The sequence below is a fragment of the Argopecten irradians genome, chromosome 3, assembly GCF_041381155.1.
Source record: "Argopecten irradians isolate NY chromosome 3, Ai_NY, whole genome shotgun sequence".
In the NCBI taxonomy this organism is placed as follows: domain Eukaryota; kingdom Metazoa; phylum Mollusca; class Bivalvia; order Pectinida; family Pectinidae; genus Argopecten; species Argopecten irradians.
In genome coordinates this window covers 1989403-2013634 of record NC_091136.1, presented here as the reverse complement: position 1 = coordinate 2013634, position 24232 = coordinate 1989403, and the positions used below count along the sequence as shown (strand labels likewise).

General features: G+C 36.0%; 1 protein-coding gene across 1 annotated transcript in view; it reads right to left on the bottom strand.

Moving 5' to 3' along the window:
• LOC138317259 (uncharacterized) overlaps positions 1 to 22666 on the bottom strand; it is a 60617-nt gene extending 37951 nt beyond the window's left edge. Inside the window, exon 1 of the mRNA XM_069258812.1 lies at positions 21832 to 22666. Coding sequence (XP_069114913.1) covers positions 21832 to 22066 — 235 coding nt within the window. The 5' untranslated portion in view covers positions 22067 to 22666. The remainder of the gene's footprint in view (positions 1 to 21831) is intronic.
• Positions 22667 to 24232: the final 1566 nt, after the last annotated feature.

The following is a 24232-nucleotide window of genomic DNA, read 5'->3' as shown; positions in this document are numbered from 1 at the left end:
AACATTGTATCTTGATACTTTGGGAGAGTAAATGAACCGATATTAACAAAGGGATTTAGCCAAGTATCATCACTGTTACAATAAACAAATCATTAGATAACACTGACAGATAAGCGGATACAAAGATATGAAGAGGAGCGAAGCCGTGTATGGTAAAATGTTATACAATCCATGTACTTCATGGGGCGCCTGTCCTGGAATTCGTTTCATGTGACAGTCCGCTCATTCAAATCCCACAATATGGAAATATAAAGTGTCATTTCGGTTATAAATACATTTACTTTGACACAGTCTGTCTCCTAGAAGCTCTTCATCATTTTTTTGTATTCTTGGTTTGGATGTAGCTCAGCAACAAACAAACAAACAATCTTATAATCTTCTCTTTTCATGTTAGACAGGATATTAATTTCAAAAGTATTCCTTCATTTATATTTTATGAGCAATATCAAAGATGCTGTTATTAAATCAAAAACGAGAATTGATTTTACACGACATTCAACAGACAGGATTTCTACCACTAATGGGTTTCAGCTTAGATCTGTGAACATCCATTTCTCCATAATCCAGGTACTTTGTAGAAAACAACAGCAAATTGTCAATATGTTTACTGAAAAATTAGGAATTTAGTCATGATTAAACATATTATTTTTTGTTTATTAGAAAGCGAAATTGCTTTGTTTGTTTCATGGCTTGGTCGTCCTTTAAATACTTATTTCCTTTTTGTAAATCAGAATGATACTTTTACTTCGTTTGTTGCTTACATCAGCGGTTTCAGATATTGACACATGCTATATAGATAAAATGAATACTGCATTGAAGAGATACGAGACGGAAAACGTCGACATAAATACCAATATGAGACACGCTAAATAAATTCGTTCTGTTTCCCATTGGCAGAAAAAAAAATGTTTTCGATTGATTCTCTTTTAATGTACTTAGAAAAACCTCAATTAAAATTACCATCAAATTATCAAATACGTAACGAAGTTATTTTGCATGGTTAATATATTAATTGATAACAAAAACACATGATGTAGAATTACACATTGCCATTGATTCAATGTTATGTACACTTGTTATCGTTGCTAACATAACGAATATCTTTCAGGAAACAGGTAATCTATAATGTTTATGTAGCGTACTTGTGTTGACAAGAATTTGATTGACACGTCATTGTATTTGTTTAAGATACCATTATTCATAATGGACAATGCATTCAAATAGTCTATTATTGAATTGAAATAATTTGTACACATAGCTCTATATAATCACGGCTATAAATTCATGATATTCCGTAAAATACAGAATTCTTAACTGTAATGTCAACTACCTTAGGTTCCAGGAAAATGGCAGAAAGTTTCATTTAGATGAAGTTTTCCATCTAAGCAATCTCGTTTTAATCGAATCACGCGGAATTGGCGTCGACAAACTTAATGTCTGCATATAAACGCCATCGTGAAGGCTACCTGCACGTTTGAATTAATGTTTATTAGACAATTTAATTGGGCAATACTTATTCCATCATTATTATATAGCAAATAGTGAGACCCTTGACTTAGAAAGGAATGCATTGGTGGGACGTGTGCAGTAACTTGCAGTTCTATCAGGACTATGGAATATAGTCTCACCACAATACACGCTACAGAACCACTGTGGTGATATAAAATGACATGTCTGATAAATCAGATATTTAAGGCAAATATGCCTGCAAGCATCACAAAATTGATGAGTTGATTTTGCAATTCTTTGATACAAGATACACTTATGTGTTTAGGTCATTTAATTAAGGATAAAGGTATCTTTCTGGTGGTTCTATCGAAGGATAAAGTTGAGTAGGTATCGTTATTCGGAAGCGGTCCATGAAACAGATATCGATTCCCTACTCAACTTTATCCTTCGATAAAACCACCAGAAAGAGACTCTAATCCTTATATTTACAGTCTTAATCATTATTTGCATAGCTAAACATTTACCATATTTAGTATTTATGGCATTTAAAACACTAAAACTGACTTATACCGTTTGGCTCCGACAGGCATTTGGAACAGCCACCAGAAGTGGTGGAAATTCCCGCCAATTTATCAATGAACATACAATTAAAAATAGTTTCATCTGATGAAGCATATATCTGGGGGTTTTCCGATATGAAACTATAAATCGTTTTATTTATCTGATGTTAAAAGCTCCATAGTATAAAACTGATTAATTAAAATCTATTGCGTCGTATGATTACACACTCTCACACAATTCATACGTGGCAGGATATTTAACGTAGTTGTGACGCGGCGTCAGATTCAAATCGCCTGTGTCAAGGCCGGTGTGAGAAACAGAGAATGTCTTCAATTTTGTAATCACTTGAGTTCTACTTTGATCAGTTCACGTTTGAAGTTACTTGCAATTGAACACTCGGATGTTTAAATGGTTACTTGTCATAATTTCCGGGTTTTGGAGGTTTTCAAATGAATCGGACGTCGTTTCGAGCAACATGTACGAAGTTACAAACACAGGTAGGCCCGCTACTGTAAACATTTACTGTACCGCTCTCAGAATGTTAGCATATATTGCAAGTATCGTAAAGCTACAACTGTAGGATCCTACCTAATTTGTCGAAACACCCATGTATGTAAGGCCTACTCTCGCCGATTCACAGTAGATAGCGGACAGGGCTTGTCCTCTAAATTTAATAAAGTGCATTGTCGTGCTTCTAGTAATATGTCGTTTTGGTTAAAGTGAATAGTCGGGCAAAGAAAACCAGTCTAAATGCGTTCATTGGCCTTCCAAACGTTCTCACATATTAATAGGACGGTCAAGTTCTGCTTAGTTTCGCAGTTCTGACCATTAAAGTAAAGAAAAGTTGAAAGCATTGAAATCGAGGCTGCGTGGAAATGTAACCACAGACGTTAGTGAGCCGGGAGGACGTTTTAGAATTCCCATACTTTAAATTAATTTTTTCGTACGCAGACAGATTTTGACGAGAGATTTTATTTTTCTATTTCATAAGAAATAATACTGGATACATTCACACCATTTCACCAACTTTAGCCATCCTTGCCCGACTGTTCACTTTAAACATATCCAACTCAAAGACTGTTATTGTCCTGACATCTTTTATCCATATACATGCAACGAAAATGTTACAAATGCAAATAGTATAGTAGTCAAGATGTTGTAGCGAACAACGCCGCGTCGCCGAAACAGCAAGTAAACATTGCGACGTCATTGGAATGTGCAAAACTGTACATTGTACAAAACTGTATATTTATCATACGCACGGAAGCATTGCTCAAAGAGATACGGTAGTAACATAAACAATGTAACTTTTCTACATTCAATAGGCTACTGAAAACACCAACACTGATACGGACAGTCATAAATTCATCCGCGCGTCTTCAAATTGCGCGTGACATACTCAATATATCGAAAAATAAAGTTGAGTAGCCTTTGGTTAAAATCAACGGGTTTTATACTAACAATTCATCACTGACTGTAAATATGTGATAATAAAATAACTGAAACTAGCGAAAATAAGTAAGCCAAATGTCAGACAAAGGAGCAGTGTCAATTTGGGCCCTCTAGCGGCCATGTTAGATAAGCATTATTTTTACAGATACTCGTTGGTTTAATTTACATCCAGCTACAGTTTAAATCTCCAATAAGGTTTCAGAAAGATGAAATGTAGCATCAACTTATAGATTAATTGCGTTGCATAACCTAACATAAGGTATATTTCTAATAGCTTATTGAATTCATATTGTTGATCGTTACATGTTCTATGAAAGATAACTTACATAAAAATGTCTATCTTACAATGATCGGTATCGAGGGCTATCACTTATGCTTATCACTAACTTTACTGTAGTTACGGCTATAAAATCGGACATTGCCACTTGGTTATCACGGCTCCGATTTTGATGTCGGTCATGATGCTGATTGCGTGATCTTCAAAAAACTTTATATCTTAATCAACTTTGATAGCAGCTTTATTCGGGACTCACAACCATGTCAATAAAATATAACTTAATTTTCGTATTAGAAGTTTTATTCCAAATGATTTTACATGAATCTTGTTATTAGACCATCATCATTATCAGCTATTGGTGTGTCGGTCGTGACAATTCACACAGTTATGACTGCCATCACGATCTCATGAGAAAATATTAAATTTCATTTTACAGCATGCGCGATGCTCGCTAATATGACTAGTGGATCTAGTGTTAGCATTAAAAGTTTGATTTTAGAAAACCAATATGGAAATGATCCAAAATTACGACCACTAGAAGAGCCTTCTTAAATCAATCGATTCCCAGCATAATGACACTTACATGTATGTATTGTGTGTCTCAGTATGTTTCAGTGCAAAAATACTAGGTAGTTTAGAAAGGCTCTGGTACCAGTTGAAAACTAGTCACTTATACACACTTTCTAAACGTTTGAGATGTATATACTGGGGGATCCATCCTTAAATTACCTTAACGTTTGAGATGTATATACTGGGGGATCCATCCTTAAATTACCTTAACGTTTGAGATGTATATACTGGGGGATCCCTCCTTTAATTACCTTTACGTTTGAGATGTATATACTAGGGGATCCATCCTTAAATTATCTTAACGTTTGAGATGTATATACTGGGGGATCCATCCTTAAATTACCTTAAAGTTTGAGATGTATATACTGGGGGATCCATCCTTAAATTACCTTAACGTTTGAGATGTATATACTGGGGGATCCATCCTTAAATTACCTTTACGTTTGAGATGTATATACTGGGGGATCCATCCTTAAATTACCTTAACGTTTGAGATGTATATACTGGGGGATCCATCCTTAAATTACCTTTACGTTTGAGATGTATATACTGGGGGATCCATCCTTAAATTACCTTAACGTTTGAGATGTATATACTGGGGGATCCATCCTTAAATTACCTTTACGTTTGAGATGTATATACTGGGGGATCCATCCTTAAATTACCTTACGTTTGAGATGTATATACTGGGGGATCCTCCTTAAATTACCTTAACGTTTGAGATGTATATACTGGGGGATCCCTCCTTAAATTACCTTTACGTTTGAGATGTATATACTGGGGGATCCATCCTTAAATTACCTTAACGTTTGAGATATATATACTAGGGGATCCATCCTTAAATTACCTTTACGTTTGAGATGTATATACTAGGGGATCCATCCTTAAATTACCTTTACGTTTGAGATGTATATACTGGGGGATCCATCCTTAAATTACCTTTACGTTTGAGATGTATATACTGGGGGATCCATCCTTAAATTACCTTTACGTTTGAGATGTATATACTGGGGGATCCATCCTTAAATTACCTTAACGTTTTAGATGTATATACTGGGGGATCCATCCTTAAATTACCTTTACGTTTGAGATGTATATACTGGGGGATCCATCCTTAAATTACCTTACGTTTGAGATGTATATACTGGGGATCCATCCTTAAATTACCTTAACGTTTGAGATGTATATACTGGGGGATCATCCTTAAATTACCTTTACGTTTGAGATGTATATACTGGGGGATCCATCCTTAAATTAACCTTTAAATCTTTTGAGATGTATATACTGGGGGATCCAATCCTTAAATTACCTTTACGTTTGAGATGTATATACTGGGGGATCCATCCCTTAAATTACCTTTACGTTTGAGATGTATATACTGGGGGATCAAATACCTTACGTTGAGTGTATACGGGGGATCATCCTTAAATTACTTTACGTTTGAGATGTATATACTGGGGGATCCATCCTTAAATTACCTAACGTTTGAGATGTATATACTGGGGGATCCATCCTTAAATTACCTTACGTTTGAGATGTATATACTGGGGGATCCATCCTTAAATTACCTTAACGTTTGAGATGTATATACTGGGGGATCCATCCTTAAATTACCTTTACGTTTGAGATGTATATACTGGGGGATCCATCCTTAAATTACCTTTACGTTTGAGATGTATATACTGGGGGATCCATCCTTAAATTACCTTTACGTTTGAGATGTATATACTGGGGGATCCATCCTTAAATTACCTTTACGTTTGAGATGTATATATGGGGGATCCAAATTACCTTAAATTATTCTTTGGATGTATATACTGGGGATCCATCCTTAAATTACCTTTACGTTTGAGATGTATATACTGGGGGATCCATCCTTAAATTACCTTTACGTTTGAGTGTATATACTGGGGGATCCTCCTTAAATTACCTTTACGTTTGAGATGTATATACTGGGGGATCCATCCTTAAATTACCTTACGTTTGAGATGTATATACTGGGGGGATCCATCCTTAAATTACCTTTACGTTTGAGATGTATATACTGGGGGATCCATCCTTAAATTACCTTTACGTTTGAGATGTATATACTGGGGGATCCATCCTTAAATTACCTTTAAACGTTTGAGATGTATATACTGGGGGATCCATCCTTAAATTACCTTTACGTTTGAGATGTATATATCTGGGGGATCCATCCTTAAATTACCTTTACGTTTGAGATGTATATACTGGGGGATCCCTCCTTAAATTACCTTTACGTTTGAGATGTATATACTGGGGGATCCATCCTTAAATTACCTTTACGTTTGAGATGTATATACTGGAGGATCCATCCTTAAATTACCTTTACGTTTGAGATGTATATACTGGGGGATCCATCCTTAAATTACCTTAACGTTTGAGATGTATATACTGGGGGATCCATCCTTAAATTACCTTTACGTTTGAGATGTATATACTGGGGGATCCATCCTTAAATTACCTTTACGTTTGAGATGTATATACTGGGGGATCCATCCTTAAATTACCTTTACGTTTGAGATGTATATACTGGGGGATCCATCCTTAAATTACCTTTACGTTTGAGATGTATATACTGGGGGATCCATCCTTAAATTACCTTTACGTTTGAGATGTATATACTGGGGGATCCATCCTTAAATTACCTTTACGTTTGAGATGTATATACTGGGGGATCCATCCTTAAATTACCTTTACGTTTGAGATGTATATATACTGGGGGATCCATCCTTAAATTACCTTTACGTTTGAGATGTATATACTGGGGGATCCATCCTTAAATTACCTTACGTTTGAGATGTATATACTGGGGGATCCATCCTTAAATTACCTTAACGTTTGAGATGTATATACTGGGGGATCCATCCTTAAATTACCTTAACGTTTGAGATGTATATACTGGGGGATCCATCCTTAAATTACCTTTACGTTTGAGATGTATATACTGGGGGATCCATCCTTAAATTACCTTAACGTTTGAGATGTATATACTGGGGGATCCCTCCTTAAATTACCTTTACGTTTGAGATGTATATACTGGGGGATCCATCCTTAAATTACCTTTACGTTTGAGATGTATATACTGGGGGATCCATCCTTAAATTACCTTTACGTTTGAGATGTATATACTGGGGGATCCATCCTTAAATTACCTTTACGTTTGAGATGTATATACTGGGGGATCCCTCCTTAAATTACCTTTACGTTTGAGATGTATATACTGGGGGATCCCTCCTTAAATTACCTTTACGTTTGAGATGTATATATAACTGGGGGATCCCTCCTTAAATTACCTTTACGTTTGAGATGTATATACTGGGGGATCCCATCCTTAAATTACCTTTACGTTTGAGATGTATATACTGGGGGATCCATCCTTAAATTACCTTTACGTTTGAGATGTATATACTGGGGGATCCATCCTTAAATTACCTTAACGTTTGAGATGTATATACTGGGGGATCCATCCTTAAATTACCTTAACGTTTGAGATGTATATACTGGGGGATCCATCCTTAAATTACCTTAACGTTTGAGATGTATATACTGGGGGATCCATCCTTAAATTACCTTAACGTTTGAGATGTATATACTGGGGGATCCATCCTTAAATTACCTTTACGTTTGAGATGTATATACTGGGGGATCCATCCTTAAATTACCTTTACGTTTGAGATGTATATACTGGGGGATCCATCCTTAAATTACCTTTACGTTTGAGATGTATATACTGGGGGGATCCATCCTTAAATTACCTATACGTTTGAGATGTATATACTGGGGGATCCCTCCTTAAATTACCTTTACGTTTGAGATGTATATACTGGGTGATCCATCCTTAAATTACCTTTACGTTTGAGATGTATATACTGGGGGATCCATCCTTAAATTACCTTTACGTTTGAGATGTATATACTGGGGGATCCATCCTTAAATTACCTTTACGTTTGAGATGTATATACTGGGGGATCCATCCTTAAATTACCTTAACGTTTGAGATGTATATACTGGGGGATCCATCCTTAAATTACCTTAACGTTTGAGATGTATATACTGGGGATCCATCCTTAAATTACCGTTTACGTTTGAGATGTATATACTGGGGGATCCATCCTTAAATTACCTTTACGTTTGAGATGTATATACTGGGGGATCCATCCTTAAATTACCTTTACGTTTGAGATGTATATACTGGGGGATCCATCCTTAAATTACCTTTACGTTTGAGATGTATATACTGGGGGATCCATCCTTAAATTACCTTAACGTTTGAGATGTATATACTGGGGGATCCATCCTTAAATTACCTTTACGTTTGAGATGTATATACTGGGGGATCCATCCTTAAATTACCTTTACGTTTGAGATGTATATACTGGGGGATCCATCCTTAAATTACCTTACGTTTGAGATGTATATACTGGGGGATCCATCCTTAAATTACCTTTACGTTTGAGATGTATATACTGGGGGATCCCTCCTTAAATTACCTTTACGTTTGAGATGTATATACTGGGGGATCCATCCTTAAATTACCTTTACGTTTGAGTGTATATACTGGGGGATCCTCCTTAAATTACTTTACGTTTGAGATGTATATACTGGGGGATCCATCCTTAAATTACCTTTACGTTTGAGATGTATATACTGGGGGATCCATCCTTAAATTACCTTTACGTTTGAGATGTATATACTGGGGGATCCATCCTTAAATTACCTTTACGTTTGAGATGTATATACTGGGGGATCCATCCTTAAATTACCTTAACGTTTGAGATGTATATACTGGGGGATCCATCCTTAAATTACCTTAACGTTTGAGATGTATATACTGGGGGATCCTCCTTAAATTACCTTACGTTGATTATAACTGGGGATCCTCCTTAATTACCTTTACGTTTGAGATGTATATACTGGGGGATCCATCCTTAAATTACCTTTACGTTTGAGATGTATATACTGGGGGATCCATCCTTAAATTACCTTTACGTTTGAGATGTATATACTGGGGGATCCATCCTTAAATTACCTTAACGTTTGAGATGTATATACTGGGGGATCCATCCTTAAATTACCTTTACGTTTGAGATGTATATACTGGGGGATCCATCCTTAAATTACCTTAACGTTTGAGATGTATATACTGGGGGATCCATCCTTAAATTACCTTAACGTTTGAGATGTATATACTGGGGGATCCATCCTTAAATTACCTTTACGTTTGAGATGTATATACTGGGGGATCCATCCTTAAATTACCTTTACGTTTGAGATGTATATACTGGGGGATCCATCCTTAAATTACCTTTACGTTTGAGATGTATATACTGGGGGATCCATCCTTAAATTACCTTTACGTTTGAGATGTATATACTGGGGGATCCATCCTTAAATTACCTTTACGTTTGAGATGTATATACTGGGGGATCCAGCCTTAAATTACCTTAACGTTTGATATGTATATACTGGGGGATCCATCCTTAAATTACCTTTACGTTTGAGATGTATATACTGGGGGATCCATCCTTAAATTACCTTTACGTTTGAGATGTATATACTGGGGGATCCATCCTTAAATTACCTTTACGTTTGAGATGTATATACTGGGGGATCCATCCTTAAATTACCTTAACGTTTGAGATGTATATACTGGGGGATCCATCCTTAAATTACCTTAACGTTTGAGATGTATATACTGGGGGATCCCTCTTAAATTACCTTAAAGATGTATATACTGGGATCCATCCTTAAATTACCTTACGTTTGAGATGTATATACTGGGGATCCCTCCTTAAATTACCTTTACGTTTGAGATGTATATACTGGGGGATCCATCCTTAAATTACCTTTACGTTTGAGATGTATATACTGGGGGATCCATCCTTAAATTACCTTTACGTTTGAGATGTATATACTGGGGGATCCATCCTTAAATTACCTTTACGTTTGAGATGTATATACTGGGGGATCCATCCTTAAATTACCTTTACGTTTGAGATGTATATACTGGGGGATCCATCCTTAAATTACCTTTACGTTTGAGATGTATATACTGGGGGATCCATCCTTAAATTACCTTTACGTTTGAGATGTATATACTGGGGGATCATCCTAAATTACCCTTTACGTTTTTAGATGTATATCTGGGGGATCCATCTTAAATTACCTTTACGTTTGAGATGTATTACTGGAGGATATCTTAAATTACCTTACGGGATGTATCCTCATCTTAAATTACCTTAACGTTTGAGATGTATATACTGGGGGATCCATCCTTAAATTACCTTAACGTTTGAGATGTATATACTGGGGGATCCATCCTTAAATTACCTTTACGTTTGAGATGTATATACTGGGGGATCCCTCCTTAAATTACCTTTACGTTTGAGATGTATATACTGGGGGATCCCTCCTTAAATTACCTTAACGTTTGAGATGTATATACTGGGGATCCCTCCTTAAATTACCTTTACGTTTGAGATGTATATACTGGGGGATCCCTCCTTAAATTACCTTACGTTTGAGATGTATATACTGGGGATCCCTCCTTAAATTACCTTTACGTTTGAGATGTATATACTGGGGGATCCCTCCTTAAATTACCTTTACGTTTGAGATGTATATACTGGGGGATCCATCCTTAAATTACCTTTACGTTATTACAAATAGACAATATAATCACACATTTAGTTCTCTTCAATTAAGACAGATTTATCGAATGTTCTAGCATCCGCCATTTTATGTTGAATTAAGATGTCATTGCAGTGTTTTTTGTTGTGGTGTGAGGTAAATATATAAACAAAACACATCAAAATGGAACAAAGGTATAGATTACAGAGAAAAGAAGACATTTATATTAAATGATACAACAGTATACAGTTGTTGACTGGGTTTTCGGGCAACAGATGATTTGTTGGACCCGAAGTCAAAGTTTGTGTGAGGGTCCAATAAATCATCTATTGCCCGAAAACCCAGTCGATAATTGTTTTGTTATACCCATTGTGACGTCGATCCGGTCCAACAGCACATTTTAACAGTCGATTTTAACAGGTATTTGGACCCCACGACGAACCAGTTCATTTATTGGCATTTTTGTCAATAGAGTTTATATAGAAACTATTTCAAACGGTTATAACAAAAAAATAATCTGTGTTTGAGCCAAGCAAAAATTGAGAAAAAAATGGTATAAGTTATCTATCAAATAGTATTTTTTTCTTCAGCAAAAGGAATCTAAGAACCTTGGGGAAAGTTGAATGGAACGAATATCATAGAGTGTATTCGAATTACAGGTACAAAAACCAAGATTCGTTACCAAAGTGATCTGGTTCAGTCGTACGTGTTGGATACATAACGATTTAACATCAGCCAACATCTATATGATGATATGCCTTCCAACAATAGAAAACCCAATATTAACACCAAGAAGAGGATTATTCTATTTCAACAGACTCCATAGTTCTTACAATACATTACAATGATACTCAGTTTTGCAGTCCTGCACGATATCGAACACTTATCTATGCTCAGTTTGACATCTAAACATGTATTGTTTGAGTGGTTGGCAAGAGATACATTGTTTCGTAGCCAAACTTTCCACAATGGGAAACTTTAACTTATATACAATCCACGAGCGACAACAGGTCGTGTGCTGCAAGAAGTTAGCATCTTAGCGTAATCATCGTAGACGGATATTCTAGCTTTATTCAGAACTACTCCTGATGAATTGTAAATTTATTTTAAAAAAGACACGATTTTTGGCGAACATGGGAATGGAAAAGGAAAAATGCTCTGGATTATATAAGCTGCTATGTCCATCAATGAACAAGTACATATTATCCTTTTGACCCGTTCTGTCATACTTGCAATGTAAATTAGGCAGTGATACCATATCAACCACTTTGACATTAAGTAAACACCGGCCGATCTATTCGCTATCGTGGTGTTGAAATTGATTAATTTGGCTTAAAAGTTATTACAGATACAACCCCATGTCTGGATTTCAGGGGGAAATTATCGATTAGTAAGTTTCCCAACGCTTATTTTACCCATTACAGTTCCAGTGGACTTCCATAGAGAATTTTAGTTTGATTCTTAAGTCAAAACCACATAACAAAACCATTGTTCGATAATGTACAATGTACATTCAATATCTAGAGTAATATTATTAGTTTCACAGCTTGTTAGTGACCTAAGACGGTGAAATATATTGCTCTAAAATAAACTTTATCGGACGAGCCTGATAACGTTTTTAAGACTCAATATTTTTTTAACGTTGGCAACCCTTTTAATTAAATGATTAATTATCTTGGAAGTGCTGACTCATTAAAGGATGGAGAAACGCTATAACTATTATGGGTGTTTTTTCCTGAAATCTCTGAGGCATTAGTAGATCTGAATAAAGCGTTTCAACAGGCTAGGCGTGTAGTTTTCCGGTCTTTGTTATAATACCCGTGATGTTTGCGTGTTGAACTCGAGTTAGCACACGTAGTATAGATATAACAGGATATGACCAGTTGCGTGATGTACTTTTATGAAGTGCTTTATTGCCAGAATATATAATTATCGTATATTTGCATTTTCACTGCAGCCCCTTTTTTGTAACATTATAAAGCTTGGTTTAATTTGAATAAATCAGTCTATAAATTGCCATCCGCTTATTATGACGTCACTATCATGGTGTCGTCACAATTGCCGTGCGAGCGATGATTAAAGATGGCTGTTTAAATGTCTGCTCAATTGGCTGTTCAAATGGTTGTTCTGTCTTTGACGGTAATTAATTCTTTATTCATTATAGATGCAAAATGTCACGAGTTTTCATTTTAAAATTGTTATAAAAAGTAAATATCAACATCGAACTGTATTCAGTTGTAAATTATGGGAATGTGAATGCGAACTGGACAGCGGCATATTCAACATGTAGCGCTAGCGCATTTCATTAGATTTTTCGCTTTCCAGTTGGCATCCATACTTCCATAAATGCCAACTGAATGCAATTGTAATACGAGAATGCTATTTTACGTTTATCGTATAAGATCGATCTGATAGCACAATGGACTTTGAAAAGCTGCGGATACTGGTAAAAATGCAAAAAGAAAAAAAATGGACTGTCATTAACACAAGAGATAAGAGCTTGTATGTATGATTTGGCTTTATGTGAAAAAATAACTGGATAAGCAATGCATTTATTGTCAACACAATGTAGACAAAATGAGACATTTAAATCCCCTAGACTCCCATTACCTCAGCGTTTTCTAGCTGAGAAAGAGTTGTATTTGTTTAATGTTCTGTCGGCTGGTCTACAGGTCTAGGCTATATTTATGGCTATGTAAAGACTCTCATTAACGCAGAGGTGGGGAAGGTTTATTGCGAAAGGTCACAAGCGGAAAGTGTACAGAGAGCGTCAGTCTATCGTCTAAACCGCCTTCATCTGATTAACACGTTGACATGCATCGCGAATCGTAAAGAAAGACAATTACGCAGATATTTTTTTAAAGAAAATATATCGGATGACTGAGCTTACAGCAGTCGCTAGTTTAGGTCATAACAGACAATATAAGTGGTGTTTTCTTGAAAGAATAGCCATAATCTGGCGTGCAGTTTTATTTTCGTGCCAAAGATCTTCTACATTTTATTCAATTTATTTGGCACCTCTTCTCTACGTCATGAAGGCAGATTCTCCTAAATAGATATCAGTGGTTATAGAGACAGGTTTGATGTCTATAATGATTGCTTCTTACCAAATACCCATGCATATTTCCTACAAAATCAATGCCATCACACTTTACACACCACGTACAGATGACACGTAAGACAACAGGCCTAAAACAAACTTCTACCAGTACTGCGAAGACGTGGAAATTCACAAAAATCTGTTCTTTGTTCCTTGTAATACATTTTTAAACTGTGCGTTTTAAGCTTTGCGTTTTTAACGCATCAACGCAACATTCCTATAAAATGTCCGATGACAATCCTGTCGCCATTATGCCGTCTAGTAGTGCGGATATTTTCTGAGATATACCAGTTAATACAATTTCACTAAAATGTGTACAACGCCATCGCTAAAATAGTGGTTCGACACGAACATATAAATAAATGTTTTCTGACACAAATGATATTAGGACCCAATTTAGCAATTTCTTATGATAGCTTAGATCAGAAACGGCAGACCGACACGAAATATGAGGGCATCAAATAATGTTGTTTTATTCGAGTTTCACGCAGACCTTTCGCTTGTGCCTTCACTGCTCATTCAGATGGATGTTACTAAAGGGCCAACGAGACGTGATTACAAGTGTTAAAAGCCCAGACAGGGCATACTAGGTAATCTTGTTTCCCTCCGGTTAGGGCTGCGTAAGCATGCTCCAGGGGCATGGAACAGTTATCGTCATAGTCTCTCGCACTCCACGTCTCGTAGATAAACCACTTCTGATGCATATCATAGTTTTACATGATTTTCCCAGAACACATACCGCCGCGATACGCCGTGTAGCAAATGGAAACTATATATCGAGCTTCACTTGATGTAAAACTATTTCAGTAACATCTTAAAGTTATGTTGAATTACACTTTGATAAGCATTTGAATTGTTCACGATAATGGAAAAAAGTTCGTTTTAAAGCAAATGTAGATGTCAAAGATGTTTTAATATACGCTTGGGAATATGATAAAACTTATCGCTAAACAAAGAATGTTCTTCAAGTAGACTGAAAAAAACGAGTCTCTGTTATAAGAGCGCATGGAATCATTTGATAAGGACTGCTTATGAATGAGGTACGTTCGGAAGTAAAATAAACTGTGAAACGTCCACAAATTTCCTTATCATATTCAGTGGTTAAGATTTTTTTTGATTTTTTTTAAGGTAATATCAGTTTTCTTTATTGGGTTCCTTCATACATATGATGAGTATGTTATGAAAAATGAGGTATCTTCGTGTTATGTCTCCTTGCGCTAGCGCGATCGCTCGCCTACTGGATTGTGCTCCTACATTTACACACATAATCGGCGACATATCTATCATCTGACACTCTCTGTACAAAGTATATTGGCAACGGACAACAGAGTTACCACAATACCCAGAGTAACAAATTATTGACATGGTGTAAAAAAGAAAACATAAATGCCATTGTTTTTATTCATCAATAAAAGCTGAATTAGACTTTTATTTTTTCGAACAGCCATTAATCGCCTTACGGTTTTTTTTATGATGCAAATGAAAATAATAATTAGTTAAAATTTCGTCAAGCCACGTGTGTGCTGAAGAATTCGAAGTTAAATAAGGACCGTACTCTCGATATCTTCGAGTACAGATATTTTCAAATTTTGTGCCAATAAGTATGACATTCATTTCTATTTACTATTGAATACATTTGTACATGGTTTTAATTTAGCTGTTTCATTCAAAACGGGCTACGTTTGAATAATGAAGAACCGTCTTATTTTTTCAGTTCTAACAATATTTGTTGTCAGTCTATTATCCACAGTTTTCTTGTTTTGTTGGAAATTATTAAAAAAAATCTCGATATATATTTTCAATATAATTTCCCTTATCCTCTAACTTTGTATTATATTTTGTACCGCGGGCGGTTGCTTTTCTGTTGTAATGTGGATCTGTACGCCGTTATATATAACTTTTATCAAAAACACACGCAGGCTATTGATAAATGTTATCTTCATTTTACCCGATCAAAAGAAGTGGTTCCTGTTTGTAATTCCAATGTTCAATAGCTGCAGGTGAAACTGTTCATCCTTTTATAATGATAATATCACTTAAAAGAATTTCATATACAATAGCATATATCGGAGTTTTATGGCAGCACCAGTGCTAGAAGGTAGCGCAAGGTAAAAAATCAACAATTCAATATCATTTTTTTTTATCAAAAAAAATCATCTATCAAAGAAGGCCAACAAGTGCGCGGCACATATCTAATCCATTTTAGTGAGGGTGGAAAGGTAGACAAAGGCAAGTTTAAGCTGGTGAATTTGTAACAGTAATCATTAATCATATATCTAACTAGTATGTAAATGATATATATGTAATATGTTCACACTATCAAAAATCAATGTCAACTGATTTATATACAATGTACAAGATATTGAAGCTGGCTAATTTGTAACATTGACCATTAATCATATATTTAACTAGTTACAATGTAAATGATATAATACATGTAATCAATAATCAATGTTAACTGATTTCTATCTGTAAATATAACTTTTGCAGTACTGTGTACATGGAATCCGTGAACATTGATGTCCTATAGGAACAATTGTAGTATCCAATAATGTTATTTGCTGAGATTTAGAGATTTGGGCATTCATTTTCATAAATTTACCTGTTTTAGCGGTTTTATATCTCAGCACTTTAAGCGCAAGATCTTTTGCGAATCTTTTTGCGATCTTTTGTGAATTTATGGCTGCGCTAACCTAATGGATTGCGCCAAATTCAGTTGCTAGACAAAATATAGAGTCAAATTTACGAATTAGTAGCAATTCATTGGCAATATATTTGCGCAAATTAACGACTGAGCTAACTTTTTTGATTACGGCAAATAAGGTACTCGGTAAAATATAAAGTCCAAATTTATGAATTGACTCTGAGGTTAGACAATCGCGTGTGAAATGATGACACGGGCTTAGATTTTTTAAGGTGTGTTTGGTATGTTTGGGTGTCTATCGTATTTTGGAGTAAATTCATTGTAGAAATCCGATCTATATCAAACTGATAATTGAAAAAATAGACCAAGTAACCCCAGTACTCAATTGCAGTTATGGTCCGAGGGGATTTCATCCTAAATAGTCTTTTCCTCCTTTGACATATTCTTATTCGCATGTATTCGGCCTCGTTGAAAGTCGGCTTACTTGTACAGAAACATTGATGAGGCTTTGTGCTTGCGATGTCTGATAGGGGTCTTTTATCAATTTATATTTTGTTTTCAAGACACATACATGTTTTAATAGTCACAAAGTGCATTTTCAAGGCGGATACATATAATTCTTTGCAGTGTTAAAAGTCATCAAGTGCATTTCTAGGCCTGTTTTATTTGGAACTTTTAGGGGAATCATAAAATCATTAACAACTTCATTAATCGAATGATTTTTCTTGTAATATGATTTTGAACTTTGACTTACGATATTGAGAGTCAGACAGTTATTTTGATATTTGATTAGTCGGAAGAAACTAAATATTGTGAAGATGTGTACGAAATGTGTAAGAGATGAGGGTTTGAGAAGTGCAGGCGACTTCATAGACGTAGTGTTCAACGGTGAGGTGAAACATGAAAAACATGGATTTTACAGTCGTTCAGGAGTACATAAATCTCGTGGAGATTATATATGGTACTGTGGTTCTATGGTAAATGTTGCCTGGTAGACGAGACACAACATGGTGTATATACTTCAGACATCGGGACTATGGTAGGGAGCACCAGATTAAGAATCTCCTAGACACTACACTTGTACACAACAAATCGATTCAAACATTACTCTCAGATACTTCACAAGGCTTTATGTAGTGTATCTACATTTCTCATTACGGAGAAAAAATAATATTGACTCGGCTATTACCAATTATCTGAGATTCGGGAGAGATAGGATATTAGTATATATTTACACTTGCTAGGCTTGTTCACTATACGCAAATACTAGCCGATTTTGTTTACCATAACTGCATGGTAACATTGAACTTTGAACTTGCGTATGAAAATGTTCTATTTAACTTAAACGGGCTACATTTTTATTAAAAGAAACACATTGCTTTGTTTACATTTAGACGCAACATTACGTGTATATTGTTGTTTTTCATAGAGTTTTGGAAAAATGTAAACAATACATATATGTTTTATATTTATATATGATACCAACATTTTGTAAATTAACAATTTTATAAAGAAACGGGAAAATATCCCGACTGGGGCGACGTGCAGTGCTGTCAAATGTAAACATTACCTCTGTGTCTATGTTCGTCCTACGATCGAGTCTTTGGGGTGGACGGGCGTGAGACCCTCTGACAGAGGTCAGTTATAAACATATAATCTTGTCTTTGTTCTTTGAGAATTTAATCATGTGTATTATAAAACATGCACCGCTAGTAATCCACGCGTTGACAGTTACGCGTCACCACAAATACATTGCACCCATCGAACATAAGTGAAATGATCTAAGCGTAGATTATACAATCGCATGGCTCCCAATGATGGAATTTCGTCAAGTCAGACGACAATCTGAAACACGTTGAGCTACTTGAACACCGGTGTATTGACAACTTCGGCAAACTCCAGTGTGTATGCGTGCGTCAGCTTCGCCTCGCTGCACAAAACGGTCACCGAGTTTTCTCACATGTGGCCGAGTACAAATTCTTTATGTATTTACGCTATATATTAACTTTTAGCAAAATTGAATATATATTTAAAATTCTGATCTGGTGAAATAAAATTTTCTAAGAAATGTACTTTGTTTGTCATGTTTATTTTAAAATAAAATATTGAACATTTTTGTCGTCGCGGATGAATAATTCTACCTTACGTAAAGAGTCATCATTCGCTGTTCAATTGAGTAAGCTCCTTCCACTTTTGACCGACTTTTATTGAATAATTACGTCATATTTAAATGACGATTTCATTGCATAAAATAAAAATAAAAAAAGTCGTTTGAGTATAAATATAGGGATTGGATTTCGCTTTTATGTTAACCATGCTTGTATAGAGCAATTCCTCTAAGAATATATTCAATATGGGGGACTAACGCGCCCCATAGAATATATTCTTAGAGGAATTGCTCCATACAAACATGGTTAACATAAAAGCGAAATCCAATCCCTTTTTTGCTGAATAAGTAGCATTTATCGTGGTGCCATTTTGTTCAGTGCTGAGGCTTGGATATCAAATACAAATAATCCGAATAATTTGTTATGCTACCAAATTAGATATCTCTAGATTATGTAAGTCGTATCAAGATCTACTGATGAATACAACAGATTCTAGATAAGTATATAGACTTTAAGATAAGGACACTTTCTTTATAGTGTAATGCTACATTTCACAAATATTCATTTGTTTATTCTCTAATAGACATCGATTTCCCTCGCATTGGCTGAACACTCGATTTACCATTACGGCTATATGGATGCATAAGAAGAAAATTTCTTTAAATTGTAATTCCATTAAAGAAGTTTTAGGTATTGGCGAAACCGATATTATTACTCGAGGCAATCTCAGTAAAGCTTTTACTAGCTTTTGAAGTTGATAAGTAGATAATCGAATGAATAGTGTCTCCTCTGTTGGCAATCAGACTTTATTTACTCTATTTGAGATATTAGTCAGCTTACAATGTTGTGTTATGAATTTAATCACTGTCTGAAACAAAATTTACAGCTTTCTGTGATTTTTTAGAAGAATTGTAGAAAAAGAAATCCCTACTAACCTAAATCATTAATTCTCTTTTTCACCTTGTATTATCTACGTTAGTAGTGTTTGATACAGGTCCAGAACGTTTATTAAGTTCAAGTGAGTACCATGACTTTATTTGTTGCCTTGCTAAAAATTGCCCTTAAACTGCGTCACAAATGTGAACGAATTTCAAGCTGGTGACACATGCAATGAAATATATAAAAAAAACAATCACCAATGAACTACATGTATACATATGTCTATTACATGTGTACATATGTCTATTACATGTATACTATGTCTATTACATGTATACTATGTCTATTACATATACTATGTCTATTACATGTATACATATGTCTATTACATGTATACTATGTCTATTACATGTATACATATGTCTATTACATGTATACCTATGTCTATTACATGTATACCTATGTCTATTACATGTATACATATGTCTATTACATGTATACATATGTCTATTACATGTATACATATGTCTATTACATGTATACCTATGTCTATTACATGTATACATATGTCTATTACATGTATACATATGTCTATTACATGTATACCTATGTCTATTACATGTATACCTATGTCTATTACATGTATACATATGTCTATTACATGTATACCTATGTCTATTACATGTATACTATGTCTATTACATGTATACTATTACATGTATACATATGTCTATTACATGTATACTATGTCTATTACATGTATACATATGTCTATTACATGTATACTATGTCTATTACATGTATACTATGTCTATTACATGTATACTATGTCTATTACATGTATACTATGTCTATTACATGTATACATATGTCTATTACATGTATACTATGTCTATTACATGTAATCTATGTCTATTACATGTATACCTATGTCTATTACATGTATACATATGTCTATTACATGTATACCTATGTCTATTACATGTATACATATGTCTATTACATGTATACATATGTCTATTACATGTATATCTATGTCTATTACATGTATACATATGTCTATTACATGTATATCTATGTCTATTACATGTATACATATGCCTATTACATGTATACCTATGTCTATTACATGTATACATATGCCTATTACATGTATACCTATGTCTATTACATGTATACATATGTCTATTACATGTATATCTATGTCTATTACATGTATACCTATGTCTATTACATGTATATCTATGTCTATTACATGTATACCTATGTCTATTACATGTATACCTATGTCTATTACATGTATACATATGTCTATTACATGTATACATATGTCTATTACATGTATACATATGCCTATTACATGTATACATATGTCTATTACATGTATACATATGTCTATTACATGTATACATATGCCTATTACATGTATACATATGTCTATTACATGTATACATATGTCTATTACATGTATACCTATGTCTATTACATGTATACATATGTCTATTACATGTATACATATGTCTATTACATGTATACATATGTCTATTACATGTATACCTATGTCTATATAACAATTTATATTATCTATGACACCTTTATCAATATAGTTTTACATATTCTGCGGATTCACGATAACTCGGACGCCGACAGTCCGGAAAACTCACAATCCGGACGGAAATATCAGAAAACTGATTTGATTATTGATAAAATTAACGGAATCCAACAATCCGTAAAAACTCGCAATCCGGACGGAAATATCAGAAAAAATTATTTGATTTTTGATAAAATTAACGGAATCCAACAATCCGTAAAAACTCACAATTCGGACGGAAATATCAGAAAAATTATTTGATTTTTGATAAAATTAACGGAATCCAACAATCCGTAAAAACTCACAATTCGGACGGAAATATCAGAAAAATTATTTGATTTTTGATAAAGTAAACGCAATCCGACTGTCAGGAAAATTCTCAATCCGGATGATTTGTGCTGGAAACGCAAGTATTCGAAATATCAAGGGTCCACTGTAGTAAATAATATACGAAACTATATAAAAGATTCACTTAATGTTATAAGTTTTCATGACATTTTTAATCATATGTATGACTATAATCATAAATCCCTCATATGGCCTTACCTGTACAGTATCCAGTGCCGTGTTCTATTACTGAACATTCGTATCCAAGTTTTTTATTACAGTCAAACTGGCCGGAGCCGCATGTGGCCCCTCCAAGTCCACCACAACACGGCCTCTCGGGGAGAGGACCCTCTCCTTGACAAATGTCGTCCTCGACACAATTCGCTTCCACTGTCTGGAAAACGGGGAATCGGGTCACTAAGATCCCAAGCACAAACATTACAGAATTGAGCATAGTGACAGTGGCACATGCTTCTCCATAGACCTTATTGTTTCACCATTATCCAATACCAGAGCGCCATCTCATGTAATTCACTGATTGAATCTGATGACGCTTCTGGAGCCATGTTCTCTTTAGAAGTGAATCTTACATCCTCCGTACAGAAGGTTCAGTTCTCACATTGTCGCATTTTCTAACTTAATGTGAAATTATGGCGTTATCTTAGGCTGCAGAAAATCAATCCTATTTCATTACTTTCTAAGTACTGTAGTATTCATAAATTATGTAAACTCCAAAAAACGGTTCTTTCCCTATTGTGAATTCTGACAACTCCTAAAATCAAGTGTCACTCTGAATGTTCCGTTGTTTATGTGATATAATTACTACACCAGTCAATAATCCAGGGGAGACACTTCAAACCTACGGGAAAAACCCTCAAAATGTAAGAAAGTTCCCAATTAACGTAAGGTTTGCACGTTTTATATCCAGCAGCTTTTCCCAGTTACATTGTAGGACAGATCCATGAGAAAACAACAGATATAATACATATATTGTGTCGACACCAGTTCTATCTCAGGACCACTATAATGCTAGACAAGGTTTTGTATAACTTGTGGTAGTTTAGCGCGACCATCGGATGACTAAATCCTCGAATGTCAATAACACACTGTGTACATGAGGCATAGCGGGAAGACCAAAACAAATTGACACGCGTTCACGTGTAAATATTGGACGCTTCAGTAACGGCGGCGTGTAGTTGTAAGCTTTAGGCTGAGGTTCGTGAGCAGGAGTTGAAAGAGGAGGAAGACAACAGGGAGAAAAGAGGAGGACAAGGAGGAGAATATGAGGACGAGGAAACGGACGAGGAGGACGAGGATGACAAAAGGAGGACGAGAGGAGGAGGAAAGAAGGACGAGGAGGAGGAAAGGAGGACGAAGAGGAGAAAAGGAGGACGAGGACGAGGAAAAGAGGACGAGGAGGAGAAAAGGAGGACGAGAAGTAGAAAAGGAAGACGAGGAGAAGGACGAGGAGGAGAAAAAGAGGACGAGAAGGAGGACGAGGGGGAGAAAAAGAGGACGAGGAGGAGAAAAAGAGGACGAGAAGGAGGACGACAAGGAGAAAAGGAGGACGACGAGAAATGGAGGACGATGAGGAGAAAAGGAGGACGAGGAGGAAAAAAAGAGCACGAGGAGGAGAAAAGGAGGACGAGGAGGAGGATGACGAGGAGGATAGAATGAGGACGAGGAGGATAAAAGGAGGACGAGGAGGAGGACGAGGAGAAATGGAGGACGATGAGGAGGACAAGAAGATAAAAAGGAGGACGCGGATAAGGAAGAGGAGGAAGAGGAGGAGAAAAGAAGGACGAGGAGGAGGACGAGGATGACAAAAAGAGGACGAGGAGAAGGAAAGAAGGACGAGAAGGAGAAAAGGAGGACGAGGAGGAGAAAAGGAGGACGAGGACGAGGAAAGGAGGACGAGGAGGAGGACGAGGAGGACGAGGAGGAGGACGAGGGGGAGAAAAGGAGGACGAGGAGGAGGACGAGGGGGAGAAAAGAAGGACGAGAAGGAGAAAAGGAGGACGAGGAGGAGAAAAGGAGGACGAGGACGAGGAAAGGAGGACGAGGAGGAGTACGAGGGGGAGACAAGGAGGACGAGGAGGAGGACGAGAGGGAGAAAAGAAGGACGAGGAGGAGAAAAAGAGGACGAGAAGGAGAAAAAGAGGACGAGAAGAAGAACGAGGAGAAGAAAAAGAGGACGAGGAGGAGAAAAGGAGCACGACGAGGAGGACGAGGAGGAGAAAAGGAGGATGAGGAGAAATGGAGGACGATGAGAAAAAAAGGAGGACGAGGATAAGGAAGAGGATGAGAAAATAAGGACGAGGACGAGGAGGAGAAAAGGAGGACGATGAGGAGAAAAGGAGGACGAGGAGACGGACGATGAGGAGAAAAGGAGGACAATGAGGAGGACGAGGAGGTCGAGGAGGAGGACGAGGAGGAGAAAAGGAGGACCAGGAGAAGGACGAGGAGGAGAAAAGGAGGACGAGGAGGAGAAAAGGAGAACGAGAAGGAGAAAAGGAGGACGAGGAGGAGAAAAGGAGAACGAGGAAGAGAGAAGGAGGACGAGGAGGAGAAAAGGAGAACGAGGAAGAGAGAAGGAGGACGAGGAAGAGAAAAGGAGGAC